The 19513-nt window shown below is 46.1% G+C and overlaps 1 protein-coding gene and 1 pseudogene across 3 annotated transcripts in view; one reads left to right on the forward strand and one right to left on the reverse strand.

The window, feature by feature from the left end:
- Positions 1-1080: 1080 nt before the first annotated feature.
- Positions 1081-19513, forward strand: part of SLC1A4 (solute carrier family 1 member 4) — a gene marked incomplete at both ends in the record, with an annotated part of 33702 nt that continues 15269 nt past the window's right edge. The window contains 4 exons of one of the 2 annotated variants that reach the window (XM_080711001.1): positions 1081-1595; positions 12868-12910; positions 14949-15011; positions 19207-19373. In XM_080711001.1, coding sequence (XP_080567127.1) covers positions 1081-1595; positions 12868-12910; positions 14949-15011; positions 19207-19373 — 788 coding nt within the window. Of the gene's footprint in view, positions 1596-12867; positions 12911-14948; positions 15012-19206; positions 19374-19513 lie in introns of those variants that run through there. The other variant, XM_080711002.1, reaches the window with a different exon arrangement.
- Positions 16415-16784, reverse strand: LOC308274390 (large ribosomal subunit protein eL33-like; annotated as a pseudogene). The gene has a single exon. The product of its transcript is annotated as a large ribosomal subunit protein eL33-like (transcript).

Genomic DNA, 19513 nt, shown 5'->3' on the forward strand with positions numbered 1-19513 from the left:
GTGGCGTGAGAGCTCTGTTTTCTTCTAGAAGAACTTTACATCTTCAGCCTGCATACCGCAGACAGCTGTCAGGCGACCCAGGGACCCGGAGGGCGGTCCCAAGGCAGAGGCGGGGACGCTGGGTTTGCAGTCGCCGCGAGTCCCCATTCACTGATGGGCGAAGCTTTGCTAGAGCCCTTTATGGGCGCGGATAAGGTTTCTCATCTATCCACCCGTCCTCCATCCACCCACCCCTCTTGTCTTCTGGCCCCAGGCCTGTGTAAGACACCGTGGCGGGCTCTGCCGCAGAAACCGCGCAGGATCCCCGCAGGAACGGGTTTCACGCGGGAGCCGCCGCGGCCGGAGGGCCGGCCTGGGCCCCCAGCCACGCGCGGCCGCTTCCGGGGGAGGCGGACGGGCTCGCGGCTGAACGTGGCCACGGGAAGGGCGAAAGCACCACGCGAGCTGGGAGGCCCTGCCCGCCCCAGCCCCGCGGACGAAGAACGCTGCGGCGTTCCACATTCTCCAGGCGCTTTCCCGAGAGCCCAGACCCCAGCGGGCCCGACCCGTGTCACGGAGCGGGGCGGCCTCAGGAGCCGGCTCGGGTTCGCGAGGCGGAGGGAACCGCTATCCGCCGGCGCCTAGCTCCCGCCGCCTCAGGCGGAGCCCCGCCCCGCCCCGCCTCTCTCCTCGCGCCGGGGGCGGGGCGAGGGCCCTGCGACGGCGTCTCCCGGGCTCCGATTGGCCCGGTCGGTGGGGGCGTGGCGGACTCAGGCCGCGCCCCGCTCACTCGCTTCCACCCACTCCGCTCTCTCCAGCCGGGCTCCCGCGTTGCATCATCTCCAGCCGGCGGCTGCTCTGAAAAGGCTGCGCGCGCTGCGATCCGCTCAGCCTGGGGTCCGGCCCACAGCCCACGCCTCCGCTCGCCCTTCCCGCACCGGTTGCTCGCCGGCCGAGAAGACCCCCGAGGGCCGCCCCCCAGACCCTGAGGGGCGTCGCCGACAGGCGCCGCTAGCTCCGCCCGGCCCATTCATAGGGCCCGGTCTTTTTCCCGAAGGCCGAGTCCCCGGCCTCCTCCAGCTCCGAGCGGCCGGCAGCGCCATGGAGAAGAGCAGCGAGACCAACGGCTACGTCGACGGCGCCCAGGCGGGGCCCGACGCGCCCGGGACCGCGGCGACAGGCGCGCGGCGCTGCGCCGGCTTCCTGAAGCGCAACGCGCTGGTGCTGCTCACCGTGTCCGGGGTGCTGGCGGGCGCCGGCCTGGGTGCTGCGCTGCGCGAGTTCAACCTAAACTCCACGCAGATCACCTACCTGGCCTTCCCCGGCGAGATGCTGCTCCGCATGCTGCGCATGATCATCCTGCCGCTGGTGGTCTGCAGCCTGGTGTCGGGCGCCGCCTCTCTGGATGCTAGCTCCCTCGGGCGTCTGGGCGGCATCGCGGTCGCCTACTTTGGCCTCACCACGCTGATCGCCTCAGCGCTCGCTGTAGCTTTGGCGTTCATTATCAAGCCGGGGTCCGGCGCTCAGACCCTTCAGTCCAGCGACCTGGGGCTGGAGGCGTCGGGGCCTCCTCCGATCCCCAAGGAGACGGTGGACTCTTTCCTCGACCTCATCAGGTAATGCTCTCCACCTCGACAAAGGCACAGTGAGAGACATCAGCTCCTTACTGCCCTCTCTTCCATACCCATACATTTATACATTCTAAGAGTTAATTCCCGGTTGGCTGTTGGTCGCCTTTAACTTTTTTTTTTTTTCAATATTAAAATAAGGTCTGGAGTGTGCATGCTCAGCACAGCACACCTTTGCAAACAGCTGGGGCCAAGTGCAAGGAGCAGAGCTGCATCTTTTAGTAAGAACTAGCTTTACCGTTATGTGCTTCTTAGGGAAGAGTCTGCCATCCCACCTGTACTTTTATACTCCAGCTGCCCTCCCCAGTTAAAAATCGTTTCCACCACGATCCCCTATCTTCACCCATTTTCCCCCACAGCACCCCAAACATTCTGGGAGCATGGGGTAAATTTTGCCTGTTGAGCCATCCCGTTTGCAACCTCTGGCCTTTTCTAATTAAGCCTATGGGCTGTCAAGGAAGCTATCAGTTTTTCTGAAGAGTTGTCTATGGCTCAAGGATAACAGGGCTGGAGTTGTGTGGGGCCCATTGCCCAGGAACATGCCTCCTGGGGCTAGGACAGGTTGCAGTTCACCAGGGTCAGGACCACTGCAGAGTACTGTTAGTTTCAGAGGGCTTTCTTTGTGGGAAGATGAGTGTCCTAGAGGGTCAGGAGAGAGATGCATCGTCACTTAGCTTTGCTTGTTTTTGGTGACTCATAGAAGTTGCATTTCATCCCTTGAGATGATGTAGTGTAGTTTGCTAAGTCTCACCTCCCTTGCTTTCTCCATTAATCCAAAGTTCACAGATGGGGAAACAGCAGCCGGCAAGCATTTACTGATCTAACTAGGTTCAGTTGAGTGCAGCAGGCCAGCGGGCTCCCCCTCCAGGTTGCTGCTGATTCTGGATTCTGAGCCTCAGAGGTATGTTTTGCCTTGAGTCAATAAGGCAAAACTCCTCATTGCTAAGGCTGTGAAAAAACAGCAAAGGCTGTGGGCAGAGTGACTTGATTTTCTGTTCTTTCCATGTCTACTTCTGGAAAATGTGATGACTGTCTGCCACTTAAGGAAAAGACTGTTCATCTAAAACATCAAAAGTCTAGGACAGCTGGGCATGGTGGCACATGCCTGTAATCCCAGTATTTAGGAGGCTGAGACAGGAAGATTGAAGGTTTGAGGCTAGCCTCAGCAACTGAGACCCTGTTTCAAAATAAAAAATAGGGTGGGGGAGGGATTGCTTAGAAGTAGAATGCCCCTGCATTCAGCCTCCAATAGAAAAAGAGATTAAAAAAAAATCTAGGACATCTATATTAAAAAGGAAAAAACTGGCCGGGTGTTCGCATGCTTGTAATCCCCATGCTTGGGAGGCTGAGACAGGAGAATCGTGCAGGTTCGAAGCCATCCTCAGCGGCTTAAGAGACCCTGTTTCCAGATAAAATATAAAATAGGTCTGGGAGTGTAGCCCGGATGTAGAAGGCCCCTGGGTTCCATCCCCAGTTCTTGCCAGAGGTACAGTGGGGGTGGACTCTAGGGACTTTGATGGGATCACAGCCTTTGTACCATGTCTGGCTGGTTGGTGTGGGAAGTCTTTAGGATTTTTGTTTGTTCATTCATTTCCTTTTGCAGTACTGGATATCAAACCCAGCACCTTGCATATGGTAGGCAAGTTCCTATCAGTGAGCTACATCCCTCAGCCTGCCCTTTCTTTCTTTCTTTTCGGTACTGAAGATTGAACCCAGGGCCATTCTACCTCCGAGCTACACCCCCAGCTCTATTTTTTTTATTTTGAAACAGGGTCTCTCACTAAGTTGTAGAGGGCCTCACTAAGTAGCTGAGGCTGGCCGTGAACCTGTGATTCTCCTGTGTCAGCTTCCAAATACTGGGATTACAAGTGTGCACCATCATGCCTGGCTCCCTCAGTCTCCTTTTTAAAAAATTCCTTTCAAGCCAGCCACACACCTGTATGCCCAGTACTTGGGAGGCTGAGACAGAAGGATCACAGATTCAAGAACTGTCTCAGCAAGTCGTGAGACTCTCATCAACCTAGTGAGATTCTGTTTCAAAATAAAAATAAAACAGGGCCAGTAGATTTTTGAAGTTTGATGACTTGTAGGTAGGTTCTGAAAAACTGGGGTCAGAAGCACCTTGGCCTTATTACCTTTGTGTATTCATCTGTTCCCACAGGGAGGAAAGACAATTGTGGGATTCAAGGACCATTTTCTGCTGGGATCTGTGCCTAGGCAGGGAATATAATGTTCAGCTCTACCTTGTCGGTGGTAACTCACAGGGAGCCTTAAAAGTGTTCTATAAGCTGGGCATGGTGACACACACTTAAAATTCCAGCATTCGGGAGGCTGAGACTGGAGGATAGTGAGGATAGAGGGTCTCGCTGACAGCCTCAGCTACTTAGCGAGGCCCTTTGCAACTCAGTGAGATCCTGTTTCAAAAATACAAAGACTAAAAAATAGGGTTGGGGATGTTGCTCAGACGTACAGTGCTCCTGGGTTCCATCCGCAGTATTGAAAAAAAAAAAAGTGATCTATCACCAAAAGAGGAATAATGGCAGAGGCAGAGTCTAAGATAGGGGAAGGTAGATACCTCTTACCATCAGTCTCAGAAAAGACTTCTTGTTTACTGACCATGGTTTTAGATCCAAGCCTATTCAGCTCCTGTTTCTGTTTTTTGTTGTTATTTGGGTTTTTTTTTTTTTTTCATGGTACTGGGAATTAAACCCAGGGTCATTACAGAGCTACACCTCCAGCCCCTTTTATTATTATTATTTTTTGTTTTGAAACAGTCTTGCTAGGTTACTGAGGCTGTCCTTGAACTTGTGATCCTCCTGTCTTAGCCCCCAAATACTGGACTACAGGTGTGTGCCACCACCCCTGGCAGCTCCTGCTTCTGAAGTGAATGGTGACGCAGTGTCATGGATTAGTGGTCAGTATAGGATAACTTCTCAATCACTTGGGCCACACCTGCATGGGAGGGCCAAGAGAGGCTTTGTCCTGGCTTGTTAAAATAGGCAATGTTTCATAATGCTTCCAACGGCCAGCTTCATTGAATCCAGCAGCTCACAGATGTAGGCAGGGCAGGTGGTGATCCTTGTATACAACTGAAGAAATGGAGACAGAGAGGGATAAAGCAGTTTGCTCAAGGTTGTGGAGTGGTTTATCAAAAGAGGGATTAGGAAAGTTCTGGGTCAGGGCTCTCTATTTCTTAGTCCCTCTTCCCCCAAGTCAACATGTTATAAAATGATGTCATGTTCCTAGTCTAGTGTCTTTATCTCAAATGTTTTGAGTCAAAAGAGGAACCAGGCAGGCTATAACCAGACAGGGCATATGCCTCCTTCCTCCAACCGGAAGTCAAGACTGCACCCCTTAAATGAAGTGCATGTATCCCTGCCAACTCTAGTTTCACACTGAGCAGCTCGTGTGGGAAACAGAAGACCTGAAACCCCTGAAAATGCTCTCTAGGTTTGCTTTTAAACATGGCTTCTAGGCTGGGTGTGGTGGCGCACGCTTGTAATCCCCATGCTTGGGAAGCTGAGGCAGGAGGATTGTGCAGGTTTGAAGCCAGCCTCAGCTGGCTTAAGAGACCCTGTTTCCAAATAAAATATAAAATAGGTCTGGGAATGTAGCCCGGAGGTAGAAGGTCCCTGGGTTCCATCCCCAGTACCACCAAAAAAATAAAAAATAAAATAAAAATGGCTTCCTTCAACCAAACCTCACAGAGGACACTTTTATGGGACTCTGGCACGTTCATTGGCAAAGGCAGAGCCCGGTCCTTTCTGCCTCGGATGTGGGAGTGAAGCGAGACTGCCAGTGTGTTAACACTTCATAGCACCTCAGCTGCCTCCGGGCCCTTCATTCACATGCACCCTTATGACCAATGCTTGAGCTCAGGTCTGTGCCCTCTCCCAGTGGTGGAGTGACTCCCCAGAACTTCCACAGGGGCTCTGCCATAATTTCTAATTTTTCTCTTTTTTTCTCTTTCTGTTTTCAGTGGTACTGGGGAGTGAACCTAGGGGTGTTCTACCTTTGAGCTATACCCCCAGCCCTTTTTTCCTTTCTTTTTTTCTTTCTTTCTTTCTTTCTTTCTTTCTTTCTTTCTTTCTTTCTTTTTTTTTTTTTTTTTGTGGTACTGGGGATGGAACCCTTCTACCTCCAGGCTACACTCCCAGACCTATTTTATATTTTATTTGGAAACAGGATCTCTTAAGCCAGCAAGGCTGGCTTCAAACCTGCACGATCCTCCTGTCTACGCCTCCCAAGCACGGGGATTACAAGCATGCGCCACCATGCCTGGCTCCAAGCTTGGGGATTACAGGTGAGCGCCACCACGCCCAGCTACCCCAACTCTATTTTTTATTTTTTTATTTTTAAACAGGGTCTCACTTGCAAAGGGCCTCACTAAGTAGCTGAGGCTGTCTGTGAACCGTGATCCTCCTGTCTCAGCCTCCCAAATGCTGGGATTACAAGTACACCACCATGCCTAGCCCATTTTTAATTTTTATTTTGAAACAGGATCTCACTAATTGCCCGATGATCTCGCTGTTTATAAGGCTAGCCTCCAACCTGTCATCCCTGTCTCAGCCTCCGAAGTACTGGGATTCAGGCATGCACCACCATGCCTGCCTCTAATTTGTCTTTTAAAGATGGAAGTGCAAGTCAGATAATAGTTATTCATTGTGTGTGCACACACATATGAGTATATGTGTGTGTGTTTTAAATTTTTAGTTCAGAATATGATGTGTGAGTAGTTAGATTTCTCAACACACAATGGATTTAAAACAACAAAGTATCTGAGGAGTTGGGGTGAGGAGGCTGGTGCCACAAGTGCTGAGGAGCGGTGCTGGGTAGCAGCTGGCAGAGGGGAGAGTTGCAGCCGGAGCGCCACTCCAGAACTTTCAGATCTATGTGTGTGACACAAGCGATTGGCTGTGACTGCTTGTCCAAAATGATATGGTTTGGATTCCAAAGAAACAGAAACAGGCTGTCAAGAAACTGGTCCTTGTGGAACTTCTTGGTCCCCAGCAGTGCTTAGTGGTGGTGGAGCATGTCCAAAACGTTTCCACTCCTCAGTTCCTTCTTCCTTTTATGGGGATCATGATGGTACTACCTCATGGTATTCATTTGAGAGTTAAAGGTGTTGTCGGTAGAGCTCTTAGAACAGGGTTGGCTCAAAATGTGGTTGCTCTTAAGTTGAGGAAGATGACAGAATGGTTGGGTTTTTCCTGTTCACCTTGGCTAATGGGATGGCCTGAAATAAATGAGGGTGGATGGAAGAGGAGGACTGTAGAGGGATGCTCAAGATGACTTGAAGCTCAAGTGGTCTGTAGGCACACCAGGAACCACGTGGACCCTGGGAGCAGGGTTCTAGATTCTAGTCTAGTAGAATCACATTTTGGGAAATTTGGAAAAGCAGAGAAAAGTAAAACTAAACACAGAAGAGCCTTCCATTCTAAAGTGGGGCAGGAATCCTCACAGATCCTCACCGACTTTCCAGTTTCCGTTTCCCCTGCCTTCCACGCCTGTGGTCTCCAAAATTGACCTGTTTATTCATCTGTAAATTGAAGGTGTTAAAGCAACTAGCCTCTCACATTCCTTTGGACTTTATAGTTTGTAGTTTTCAAAAGGAAAACCAGAGGCTTAAAAGCAAAGGAGACAAGTCGCGACAGCACGTGGCCCAAGCTCCTGAATGCAGCTCTCATAGCTGCATTCAGGAGAGAATGTCCTGGCCAGGGCCTGGCAGTCACACAGCAGGGTGCTGCCACTACATGGTAGACACAGTTAAGGTATTGTCTGTCACCGGTTTTCTTGTTTTTCCCCCTTGCTCCCATTTTCTCACTTGAAGACAGTGCTTGGGTCTTTCCCTCGTACAGTAAGGCAGGGTGGACTTACCTTCCCAAGGATGGACGCAATGTGTATGGGCCTCTCAGGCTGCCAAGAGCACCTCTCTTGAGAAGGTGCAGAGAGACTGTTAGAGACAAGTTCGCTCTCAGCCAGGGATGCACAGCTGAAGCAGTGGATTGTGAATAATTTCTTTGAAATGTTGACCAGGGCAGGTTGCTTTAAGCAGGCCTCTCACTCTCTTTTCTACAGACAAGATGAAATCACAATACAAATTAACAGGTTTCTCAGCCTAACTAGATATCAAAGGGGGAAAAATAGAGGCTCGACATTTATAGAAGCAAAAGGGGTTTTTAACTCCTGTTCATTCCCCACAGAAGGACTGATCCTGACTGAAAACACATAACCAGGAGGTGGCCTGGAGTGTGATTAAAAGGTGGCACTAAAGCCAGCAACCTAGGTTTAAATCCCAGCCAGAGCACTTTCTAAATGTTCTAGTGATTTAGCTTCTCTGCCCCTCAGTTGCCTTATCTGCTAGATGAAGCTAACAGTAATACTGACCCCCTGGAATTGCTCGGAATTGCCTTGCTAATATTCTAGAGTGTCCCAGCTTCTCAGGGACAGCGGGGCTGCTTGACACAGAGGATGAGTATCCTTCTTAGCTCTGCTTCCCCAGAAGTCTCCCCCCCCCCCCAATCCCGGTCCAGCCCCAGCCTTTCCACCTGGGACCTAAAACCGGATGCAGGACTTAAAGAGAAGTAGATTAACACTTGCACATACACACCACCATCAGAGTGGGAACCCACTACCCCAGCCCCTCCTTGGCTGCCAGCCTGGTAGGGGGTACCCAGATCTGATGGGAACATCCCTGTTCACCAGCTCTGAAACAATAAACACCGAGACTAATAAATATTTATCACATATATATATACCATGCCATATCCTGTTCTGAAGCCTTTGAAACCTTCATAGGTCTAGTAAAGGATTTTTGAACTTAAATAAAAGGAAATACTTTTGAAACAAAAAATACACTTAAGAGAAAGTAAACTGTTTTATATTCTCATATAGAACAGGGAAGTGCAAACCACCCTTGACAATAGGATCAGAAGAAAAAATGGCACCAGATGTAGGAAGAGGGAATGTTTTTGAAGTTTTTCGCACTAAGCTGCATGAGCCTGTGCAGCAGCCAGCATCCACTCTGCGTTTAGCAGTCCAGCCTCAACTCACCTCACCTCACACCTGCTTTCCTGTTTAAGCAATGCATCCAAAAAGCTTACGGCACTGGGAAGATTGTCTTTTTTGGGGGGAGGGTGTCCTGGGATTGAGTCCAGGGTCATTCTACCTCTGAACTACACCCCCAACACTTCTTTAAATTTTGTTTTTTGTTGATTTTTGGTGGTACTGGGGTTCCTGGAAACCCTTCTACCTCTGGGCTACACTCCCAGACCTATTTTTATATTTTTTTATTTGGAAACAGGGTCTCTTAGGCCAGCATGGCTGGCTTCGAACCTGCGCAATCCTCATGTCTCCACCTCCGAAGCGCAGGGATTATAAGCATGAGCCACCATGCCCGGCTAAATTTTGTTTTGTTTTAAAACAGGGTTTCTCCCAAGTTCTGGGATTACAGGCATGTGCCACCCCACCTGGCTACACATTTTTTACTTTGATCCACAGTAAGAAATACATTTTTCATTATGGCAGCCACACACATACACCCTGCCCCACACATACACATACAGTATGCATCCACACACATGCACATACAACAATGGAAACAGACTCCACTAAACAATATTTCAAATGTAATGCATGCAGGCAGTTTCCATTCTTTCTATTGTGTTTTATCTACTATAAAATGCTGGTTAAAACCAATAAATTGATTTCGTGGGCCACTTCATGTTTGAGAAACTTTGGTCTAATATTTACGTGGCATTATGTAATTCAAGTTAATTTCTCAGCATCAAACAACAGAAAGAGGAAATATTTGTGAATTTAAATAAGACAAAGAGCTCCGGGTTTAGCAATACCCTAATGTCCAGGGAGATGGAGTGATGTGCAGAGGTGAGCCTAGCAAAACAGTTTGTTTCTAATGTCCAGGCTCCGGATCTCAGAAGTGAACGTCTGTGCTAACAGGATAGACACTACCCCAAGTTTAATTAGTTAAAATGTGAAGGATGGTGGGTCGTGGTGGCGCACGCTTGCAATCCCAGCATTTGGGAGGCTGAGACATGAGGATTGTGGTTCACTGCCAGCCTCAGCTACTTAGTGAGGCTCTTTGCAACTCAGTGAAACCCTGTTTTATTTTATTTTATTTTATTTATTTATTTATTTATTTATTTATTTATTTTTGTGATACTGGGGGTAGAATCCAGAGGCTTTCTACCTCCGGGCTATACTTTATTTGGAAACAGGGTCTCACTAAGTTGCTAAAAGCCTCACTAAGTAGCTGAGGCTGGCTTTGAACCTGTACGATCCTCCTGTTTCAGCCTCCCAAGCGCGGGGATTACAAGCGTGCGCCACCACGCCCAGCTGAAACCCTATTTTAAAATAAAGAATAAAAAAAAAAAAAGAGCTGGGAATGTAGCTCAGAGGTAGAATGCCCCTGGATTCCATTTCAGTACCTAAAAAAAAATGTGAAGGATGGAAATAAATTCAGTTCTTCAGTAGCACTGGCCCATTTCAAATGCTCAGAAGCCACATGGCAGCCATTGGACAGCACAAACGCATCTCTATGGGATAGTGCTGGTCGAGATGGAGCATGTGGGAAGGTGGGTCAGTTTTGTGCCTCTCCATCCGCTAAACAAGGGATCACCTTGAGAATCTTCATTGGAAAAGCCCAAAAATGTGGGTATGTGAGCAGTTGGCAAAAGCCTGTGGAGACAGAGCTCTGGGGAGCAAAACTGCCGGCTGCTGAGCAGCTGGTCCTGGAGTGCAGGAGAGCAAAGACCAGGGGTGACGGCAGCACCCCGGCTGGAAAGCCCAAGAGAGGTTCGTAAAGCCAGAGAACCTCACTTTGCTCCTGTGCCCTTGGTGTCTGTGCTTCCAGTCAACTCAAAACTGTTCCTGGTCCATCACAACCAGGGACCAAATAAAAGGACTGTGGTGTTTGTGGGTGCCTGGGCTTCTCAATGCCCCTGGCCAGCTTCCTTGGGACCCATGTCTAAGAACTGTGCTGATGTAAAGAGTCTAGTGGTGCCTTTAATCCCAGTACTTGGGAGGCTGAGACAGGAGGATCACAGGTTGAAGTCCAGCACAGGGTAACTTAGAGAGACCCTGTTTCAAAATAAAAAACAAAAACGTGCTGGGGAGGGGGTAGCTCAGTAGAGCACCTGGCTTCCAGCCCCAGTAACACACACACACACACACACACACACACACACACACACACGACACTGAATGCCACCCTTACCCATTACTCTTCTCAGCATTCTCCTCCCCTCATCCCAAGCTGCTAATGGGTTCTTTTCTCCCTCCTCCTCCCTGAGAAAATGGAGATTGAACCCAGGGGGCATTCTACCTCTGAGCTATACTCCCAGCTCTATTTTTTTTATTATTCTTTATTTTGAAACAAGGTTTCACTAAGTTACAAAGGGCATCTAGCTGAGGCTGGCCAAGAACCAGCAATCCTGGCTCGCATCATGATGAGTTCTTTTGTGCTACCAATTAGGTTTTCTCTTCCTAGAGTTTTGAAGCAGTGGAATTATTCCCTGTGTACTTTGCTTTGACTTCTTTTGCTCAGCACAGTGCTTCTGAGATTATCCAGGTTACCGTGTATTCCGTAGTTGGTTTCTACTGGCATTGCATTGTATGGATTTATCATAATCTCTTTATCCATTCGTCTGTGAGGGACACTTGAGTTTGGAGCTCCCATGAATAATGCTGTTATTCATATAGGTCTTTTTTGTAGCCATTTATTATCATCTTAGCTAAATATCTAGGAGGAAAATTGCTAAGTCATATGGTAAATGTGATGAAGAACTGCCAAAATATATTGTCTTCTTCTTAGCAGCTTGATTTTTTGGGGGGGCAGGAGTTACCATTTTGCCTGTAGTATTATCTGTATCACTCTGTTTCATTTGGATGTTGTAGACAGTGAAAACAAGTCGTGGGTTAGGGTAAGATGGTACCAGACTATTGGTCATGATAAAAAGACCAAGCAGGACAAAGAAGGATTTAAACAAATAGTGCTGTGCTCTTTGAAAGAAAATACATCAATTGAAGAAACAGCTGATCCCTGAAGGATGGGAGGTATTTGCAGGAGAAATTATTTCCCTTAGGCAACGTGGAGACAGGAGATTGGAGGCCAGCCTCAGCAACTTAGACACTCAACAACTTAGCAAGACCGTGTTTCAAAATATTTGTAGCTTAGAGGTAGAATGCCTTTGGAAGGTAGAGAGGGAGAGGAGGAGGAAGAAGAGCAGGAACAGAGGAGAGTAGAGATCAGAAGAGAGGAAAAAGAAAGGAAAATTTCTAACTTGACTGTTTCCTTAACTTCCCTGTCCTCACCAAGAGAGAACCCTGTAGCCAGTTCAGTCTGGGAAACCAAGGGTTGTCAAGTGGTGGATGTCAAGTGGGGAAACCTTGGCATGGGCTCCTTCTGTTCTGACTAGACTAGCAAACAGAAATAAGATACAAAACAGCCTACAGTTGAGATAGGTAAGAGAGTTGCTTTATAATGGAAGTAATAGGTGAATATAAGTTACTATTCACCTATATACCAAAGATTAGCCAATGCAAGGTGCTAGTCTACCTTTCTTACATTTAAAGTAAATATCCTTGTGATATGAATCAAATTTTTATCACAATTTTGCAAGAGTTAACTCAGCCAAAGATATCTTTTCTCTGCCTGGATGCAGGCATGTACTTGTGGGTATTCTCTAAGTATAGAAAGAGCAATTCAGGTTTCATAGACAAGTAAGTTTGGGAAATGCTATGCTTGCCATCCTGTGAGAGCACCTCGAGTGTTCCAACAAGTATTTTGCATCTCATTAGCTTTGTCGGCTGGTGAGGTTATCTATTAGCTATCTATTGCTGCAGAGCAAATTCTCACAAATATAGTGGCTTAAAATCCCACACATTTGATCATTTCTGGGCACTGTGGAACAGTGGCCGACGGCCCGCAGCTCAACATGTCCTGAGACAGAGGACAATGTGCACTAAATCTGAGTATATAGCTTGGTGGTAGAACACTTGTCTGACATACACAAGGCCCTGAGATTAAAAAAAAAAAAATGATGCTCAAAGTACCTTATTATGGCCAGGCAGCTGAGACACAGTTGGGTGTTTAGGTCAAGCAGAGGTCTTTAGCGTCTTCTGGGGGCGGAGAGTGGAAGAAGAGATAACACCACGTTAGGCTGTTAGGAATGAACATCTCAGAGTAGACATTTTGCGTGCTGAATTAAGAATACTGACAAAATGCTTTCTTTTCCAACAGAAACCTGTTTCCCTCAAATCTTGTGGTTGCAGCATTTCATACGGTAAGGCTTAATACTTTGCCAAGTAAATGAGACTTTGATGGAGGGGAAATATAAATCACTGCTGTGGTAGAATGGGGAAGGATTAGTGTTCTTAGAAAAACTTGGTAACATTCGCCTAAGTTTTTGTAGTGGGTACCTGGAATAAAAAAAATGAAAACAAAACAAACAATAAAGAATGAGTCGAACTCTCAAATGTCCCAAAGCCTCCAGAACCCTTTTATGTCTAAGAAATACCCTTAAATCACATCTTGGGGGTATCTTTTTTTATTGTTTTGGTGGGTCTGGGGATGAAACCCAGGGGCATTTGACCTCCTAACTACACCCCCTTCCCTATTTTTTATTCTTTATTTTGAAACAGGGTCTCACTAAATTGCGGAGGGCCTCACTAAGTAGCTGAGGCTGTCTGCAAACCACGATCCTCTGGTCTCAGCCTCTTGATTCTGGGATTACATATGTGAGCCATCATGCCTGGCCAGAGTATCTTAAATATTACTGACTTTTAAAAGCTTATTTATTTTTTATTAGAAAGGTAATATGTGCTCATTGCAAAAATAAAATACAAAAAGTGGAAGATAACAAAAATCACTCATAGTCACTACCTAGATCTACCCATTACTAACATTTTTGTATACATCCTTCAGGTATGTTTTTTCTATGCATGTATACATTTTAACAATAAGTATGCTACATGAGTTATTATGTATGTTATACATATATATATATATATATGTTATGTATACATAATATACATACTACCTCATAACCTGTACTTTTTAAGGCATTGTAGACATTTTTCTTTGTAGGTGATTATACATTTGTATAATGTTAATAGCTGTAGAATATAGTACTTTAAGAGTCTAGAATAATTTTCTTCCATCTATATCCCATGTTGATGGACATTCAGGTTGTTATTAGTTTTCCTGTTGTTAACAATGCATCAACACACACACACACACACACACACACACACACACTTCTGTGGCTATCACACAGAGTGAATTATAAAGGTTAGATTAGATGGTCTAATCTGATTGTTTCTTATAAGCAAACATTTTTCAATTTCTACTTACAACCTCTCATTTTTCAAATCTGCATGTAAGCACAGGAGTGACTTGTATATGCAATGGGAGGCAGGAGAAAGGTAGATGCATGGACTTTCACACCTATCGCAGAGGGGGCAGGGTGGGTTTTGTTTCCCTGCCACCCGTGGTCATGGAACAGCTGTGCACCTCTGCCTCTGAAGCCTTGATAAAGCCAAGTGGAGCCAGAGCTCATCAGGGGCAGGCGCACGACAGGCCCCTGCGTCTGTGCCTCCCCATGGGCTTCTTCTGAGGGTTCTCAGGCCAGGTGCCCTTCATGGGGGTGAGGGAGAAGTGGCTCTAATAGTTCTGCTCAGTATCTCAGGGAGCTATGTGTGGGCACCATGCAGAGGTGTGTGAAATCCACCAGCCATAGGACTAACCCTGTAGAGATGTCTCACTTCGATAAGTGAGTGTCCTGGAAGACTGAAACAGCACATGCCGTCTTGCCTTAAATCCCTTGCTTTGGAGAGTGGAGCTCCAGCTAGATTAGAAACAGATGCTAAAGAGCAGTCACACTCAAGTAAGTTCTGGAACAAAATGAGGCATAAGTGAGTGAATGAAAATAAAACGATGCACTGAAAAGTGAACTTTGGCTTCACAGAGTTAGTGCCAAGGTTCTTTAAATAACATCAAGGGTCAGCTGTTAGAAATATCAAACTATCCACAGGAAATTGAGCACATCTTTTCCAAACTATTGCCCCCCAAAACAGAAGGAAATTGTCCTTGTTTCCTCAGGTCCCTACGAAACCTAGAGGCCTCTTGAAGGACATGCTGTGTTGATCTTAACAAAAGTTTTGTGCTGTTTTCATAGACCTTGCCAGGCCAGCCACGTGAGACACGCACAGAAAGCTTGGTGTGCGTGCTCTGGAAGCCCGAGAGGCCCGGCCGGCCTGGGTTCCTCCGGGTGGGGCTTCACCTCAGCACTAACGATGGGTTTTTCTTCCTTTTCATCACAGTACGCAACTGATTATAAAATAAAGAACCAAACCAACAGCCTTGGAAACCTGACCTTTGAAAAGGTAAAGCTCTTTATAAGATTGCTTGTGTAAACTGTTCATAAAGTAAGTCATGCTGCTTAGTTAAGGAACATATATGATGTCTTTTTCTGAGCAGGATTGAAAACTTTGGGATTTGAATAGACCGTTTAAGGCCTACAAGTTAGGTTTGCTTCTTTGGCTATTTACTAACATGGCCAATGGCAGCACTTACGGGCTGGGAACCCGCAGAGAACCTGTAAAATGTTCTGTAACACTTCTGCTATTCTGAAATATAATTAAGAGGTAGTTCAACTTATTTTTTCAAAAAGTTATGTTTAGTATAAGGGAGAAATAATATTTAATTCCCCATTCATAATGTTGAAATTGGTATTGGTAGCTTCACAAATATACATAGGATTGCTGAGCTGTTTCCTTCATCAAGTCTCCCTGTTCCCCTCCTTGACTCCTCCAAATCTCCCACCACAGTTCTACTGGCTTCTCTCATTTATTTGAAGCCTTTTTTGGTACTGGGGATTGAACCCAGTGTTACTTTTTATTTTGAAACAGCCTTTCACTAAGTTACTGAGGCTGACTTTGAACCTGTGATCCTCATATCTCAGTATCCCAGATACTGGGATTTCAGGCATGTCCCACCATGTTCCACATGAGGTCTTTTGTTTTCCAGTTTCTTTCTAGCTTCCACATATGAGAAAACATCCTTTACTTTCTGAGACTGGCTAAACTCATTTAGCATAATATTCTCTAGTTCATCTATTTTCCTGCAAATGACATAATTTTCTTAAATGACAACACTTGATAAAATTTAGAATGAGAAAGTTTTTTTTTTTAGTTTACATCAACCTTATATTCTTGAAAAGTTCACTGGCTATTAAAACTCTACAGAAGAGAAAAGCTACTTATGCATAAAATGGAGTAGCTCTAGCTCAGAACCATAAACAGGACTTTCCCCCTGTATGAATGTCTGGTGGCATGCTCAGAAAACTGTGGGTTACTGGAGAGTTTACGGTTTGTTACCCAAACATTTCAGTACATTTGGACTTCATTTTGTTTTGTTGGTGGTGCTTGGGATTGAACCCAGGATATTCTACTTCTGAGCTACACCCCAGCCCTTTTTTTTATTTTGAAATAGGGTCTAAGTTGCTCAGGACCTCACTACTTTACTAACTTGCTGAGACTGCCCTCAAACCTGTGATCCTCCTGTCTCAGCTTCTCCAGGACTGGGATTATAGGCATGTGCCACCACACCTGGTAGATGTTTGGCATTCTTAACATCCTACCTACTGCTTCCCAATAAAACACCACAATCGTTTTGACAATCACACATTCTAAAACTCTCCCAGTTCATACATGTTGATTTAATCTATGGCCAATGATTTATTTTTTATTTTTATTTTTTTTACAAGAGCTCAAATCCACTTTTATCATTAAATCCTTGATGGGTACAGCATCGCACGGATTCTGTGTCCAGTGGCCTTAGCAGGAAGGTTGCTTCGGAATTTGGCCTGAACCATGCCGTTGTTTCCATGGGCACGATTTACCTTTCACCAAATTATTCTGGTTTTGTTTGGCTTGCCACCTGGAGTCACATTGTTGTTTTTTTGCTTTGTACACATGAGCACATCTCTTGCCCAAGTAGAATTCAGTTTCATCTCGGGCATAAACACCTTCAATTTTAAGAAGAGCTGTGTGCTCCCTTTGGTTCCGGAGACCATGCTTATAACCAGCAAAGGTGGCTTTGCACCACAGTCTTCCAGACGTAAAAAATATGGAACACTTCATGAATTTGTGTGTCATCTTTGTGCAGAAGCCATGCTAATCTTCTCTGTATTGTTCCAATTTTAGTATATGTGCTGCCAAAGTGAGCACACCCATGATTTAAAAGGCCAGAGGAGGGCGGGTAGTCCAGCTGGGCCCCTCTGCCAGTCAGTCCCGTTGCCACAGGTGGCTGCTGTATTGATAAGTGACTCCCTTCTGCATGCCTCCTTCATGGCACAGATGCTCTCTCTTGACATGTAATTTGAGCCTTAAAAACAACCTTATCAGACAGGATTTATTATCCCTCTACAGATTACCCCAAACTATGATCTTCTGATGTTGGTCAGAATAATCTGAAACCAAGGGTGGTGCATGAATCTTAGAGCATTCATTTTCTGTGTGTATGTATGTCACTGACAACATGATTTGCCTTTAGATGTGAAACTATAATGCACCAATAAAAGCATATTTTTAAAAAAAAAACTCATTTTTTTCTGAAGTACCTTGAAGTTTTGGCAAATTGGAATTCTTTGGCTGCTCTGATCTCCCCACTGGAAATGCTGGAATCCTTGACCTTCCACCCCACTCACTTTCTCTGTGCATCTAATCCAGGAATGCAAGGAGCCGGGCACTGAGAGAACAGGGTGTCCTTGTGGGTTTCAGGCTTTCTAAAGCTTGTGGTTATCAAATTATATAAAGATAGAGCAGGAGTCATCCTTGTCCCCAGGGATGAGATGTTGGTGACAGGGTGAGAAACCCAAGGACATATGGAAAGGCTTCTGCCCTGATTCTACGGCTCTGTCTTCCATGCCCACTTTGATCACTCATAATTGCTTACTACAAATACACACCTCCTAGACTTTCCTTGAATTATTAACTCATTAAATAGTAATTGATTTAGCAACTATTTTATGTTCTGCCTGGTTGCCAGAATACAAGTGGTGCTAATATAATCAGAGCCCTGCTCTTGCATAGCTACTGGAAGAGACCATATAATAAACAAATATGTCAGCAGGTGATAAGTGCATAGAAGGAAAATAAAGCAGAGCACAGAGGCAGAAAAAGTGTGTGTGTGTGTGTGTGTGTGTGTGTGTGTGTGTGTGTGTGCATTAGGTGATGGTGACAGGTGCCATCTCAGCCAGTGTGATCAGGGAGGCCTTCAATATGAAGGAGATATGGAGAGAACCAGGGAAAGAATAATGTAGTCAGTGGGAGCAAAGGATGCAGACACAGCAACAAGAGGCACAGCCTGGGATGCGGCTCTAGCTGTACCTCCAATTATGTCTAGTCTCCTAACACCCCCCCCCCAATGCTACTTGCCAAGGTGTTTACAGCCTGGCACACCTGTGCACTCACCGGCCTCCAGCCTCTCCAGAAAGGGAGTCATTTCACTGGAAAAGGTCACTTCCCACAAGTATGTTGATCAGTCGGTTTCTTATCCAGAATTGCCTGCCCTCGAACACCACACCTTGGAATTGCAGACCGACCTGCTAAAACCAGCTTTTGGTTAGTAGACAAATTCTCTGGCTGCATTGATTCTTGACCCACAATTCCAGTGAGGACTCAGGACAGGGACCAAGCTGTCAGCATGTGGCCCACAGAATCCTGGCAGCACTGACCTCTCCGAGACCCCTGCCAGCAAGCCATAGCGCAGGCACTAAAACCCAAGCGCTCCTTCTCCACGGCACTCCCTGTGGCCCTGCAGCCTTGATAGACCACGTCCCAGGAGAGAATAGTGATATTCTTACCATCTGTGGGATTACAAAACGTTTATAAGAAGAAACCACTCTAGATAGAGTGAGCCTAGAATGATCACCAACAAAATATTCCATTAAAATAATAATAGTAGCAAATTCTTGTCAGTTTTAATTTGGTAGACAAAGTTCTCTCTATATATGAATATATACATAAAACACATTTAATCTTCATAACAATCATATATTAGTTACTGTTATTATCCCCATTTTATAGCTGGGGAACTGAGGTACATTGTGCAAACTTACACAGAAAGGAAATAATGCAAGTCAGCCTCCAAAGCTAATTCTTTTTAGTTGTTATTATCGTGTTTGGTACAGGGGATTGAATCCAGAGGCATTCTACCTCTGAGCTATACCCCAGCCCTATTTTGTCTTTTATTTTTAAACAGGGTCTCACCAAGTTGCAGAGGGCCTTGCTAAGTTGCTGAGCTTGTCCTCAAACCTGCCATCCTCCATGTCTCAGCCTCCCAACCTATGCCATTTTTGAACAGCTTTCAGAGTTGAGGTGAAATGTGTACTTACTGACTCTTCATATCCTCAAACTTCATCTCCCTTAAATGTTCCACCCCTTTATTTATAAAATCACTAAACATTAAAGAAAACATAAGCCTTTTAATACTCCAGACACAGTGTTTTGGTCTGGTAGAGATGCCAGAATACTTAACTGTTGTGAATATTACCCATCCTGTCTCCTGATCCCACAGGTCCCTGTTGGCACCGAGATTGAAGGGATGAACATTTTAGGATTGGTCCTTTTTGCTCTGGTGTTGGGAGTGGCCCTAAAGAAACTAGGCCCCGAGGGAGAAGACCTCATCCGGTTCTTCAATTCTCTCAATGAGGCGACGATGGTACTGGTGTCATGGATTATGTGGTGAGTGTCACCCGCCACCTTCTCTTTCTCTCATTTCCCCGACTCCAGAAAGAGCCCAATGTTATCACTGTAGGTCAGTCTTGGGGCCACCTGCGCTGGCACTCTCTGTGTAGTTGATGGACTGTGGGCCAGTCTCAGTA

The sequence above is a fragment of the Muscardinus avellanarius genome, assembly GCF_963383645.1.
Source record: "Muscardinus avellanarius genome assembly, chromosome: 15".
Classification (NCBI taxonomy): Eukaryota; Metazoa; Chordata; class Mammalia; order Rodentia; family Gliridae; genus Muscardinus; species Muscardinus avellanarius.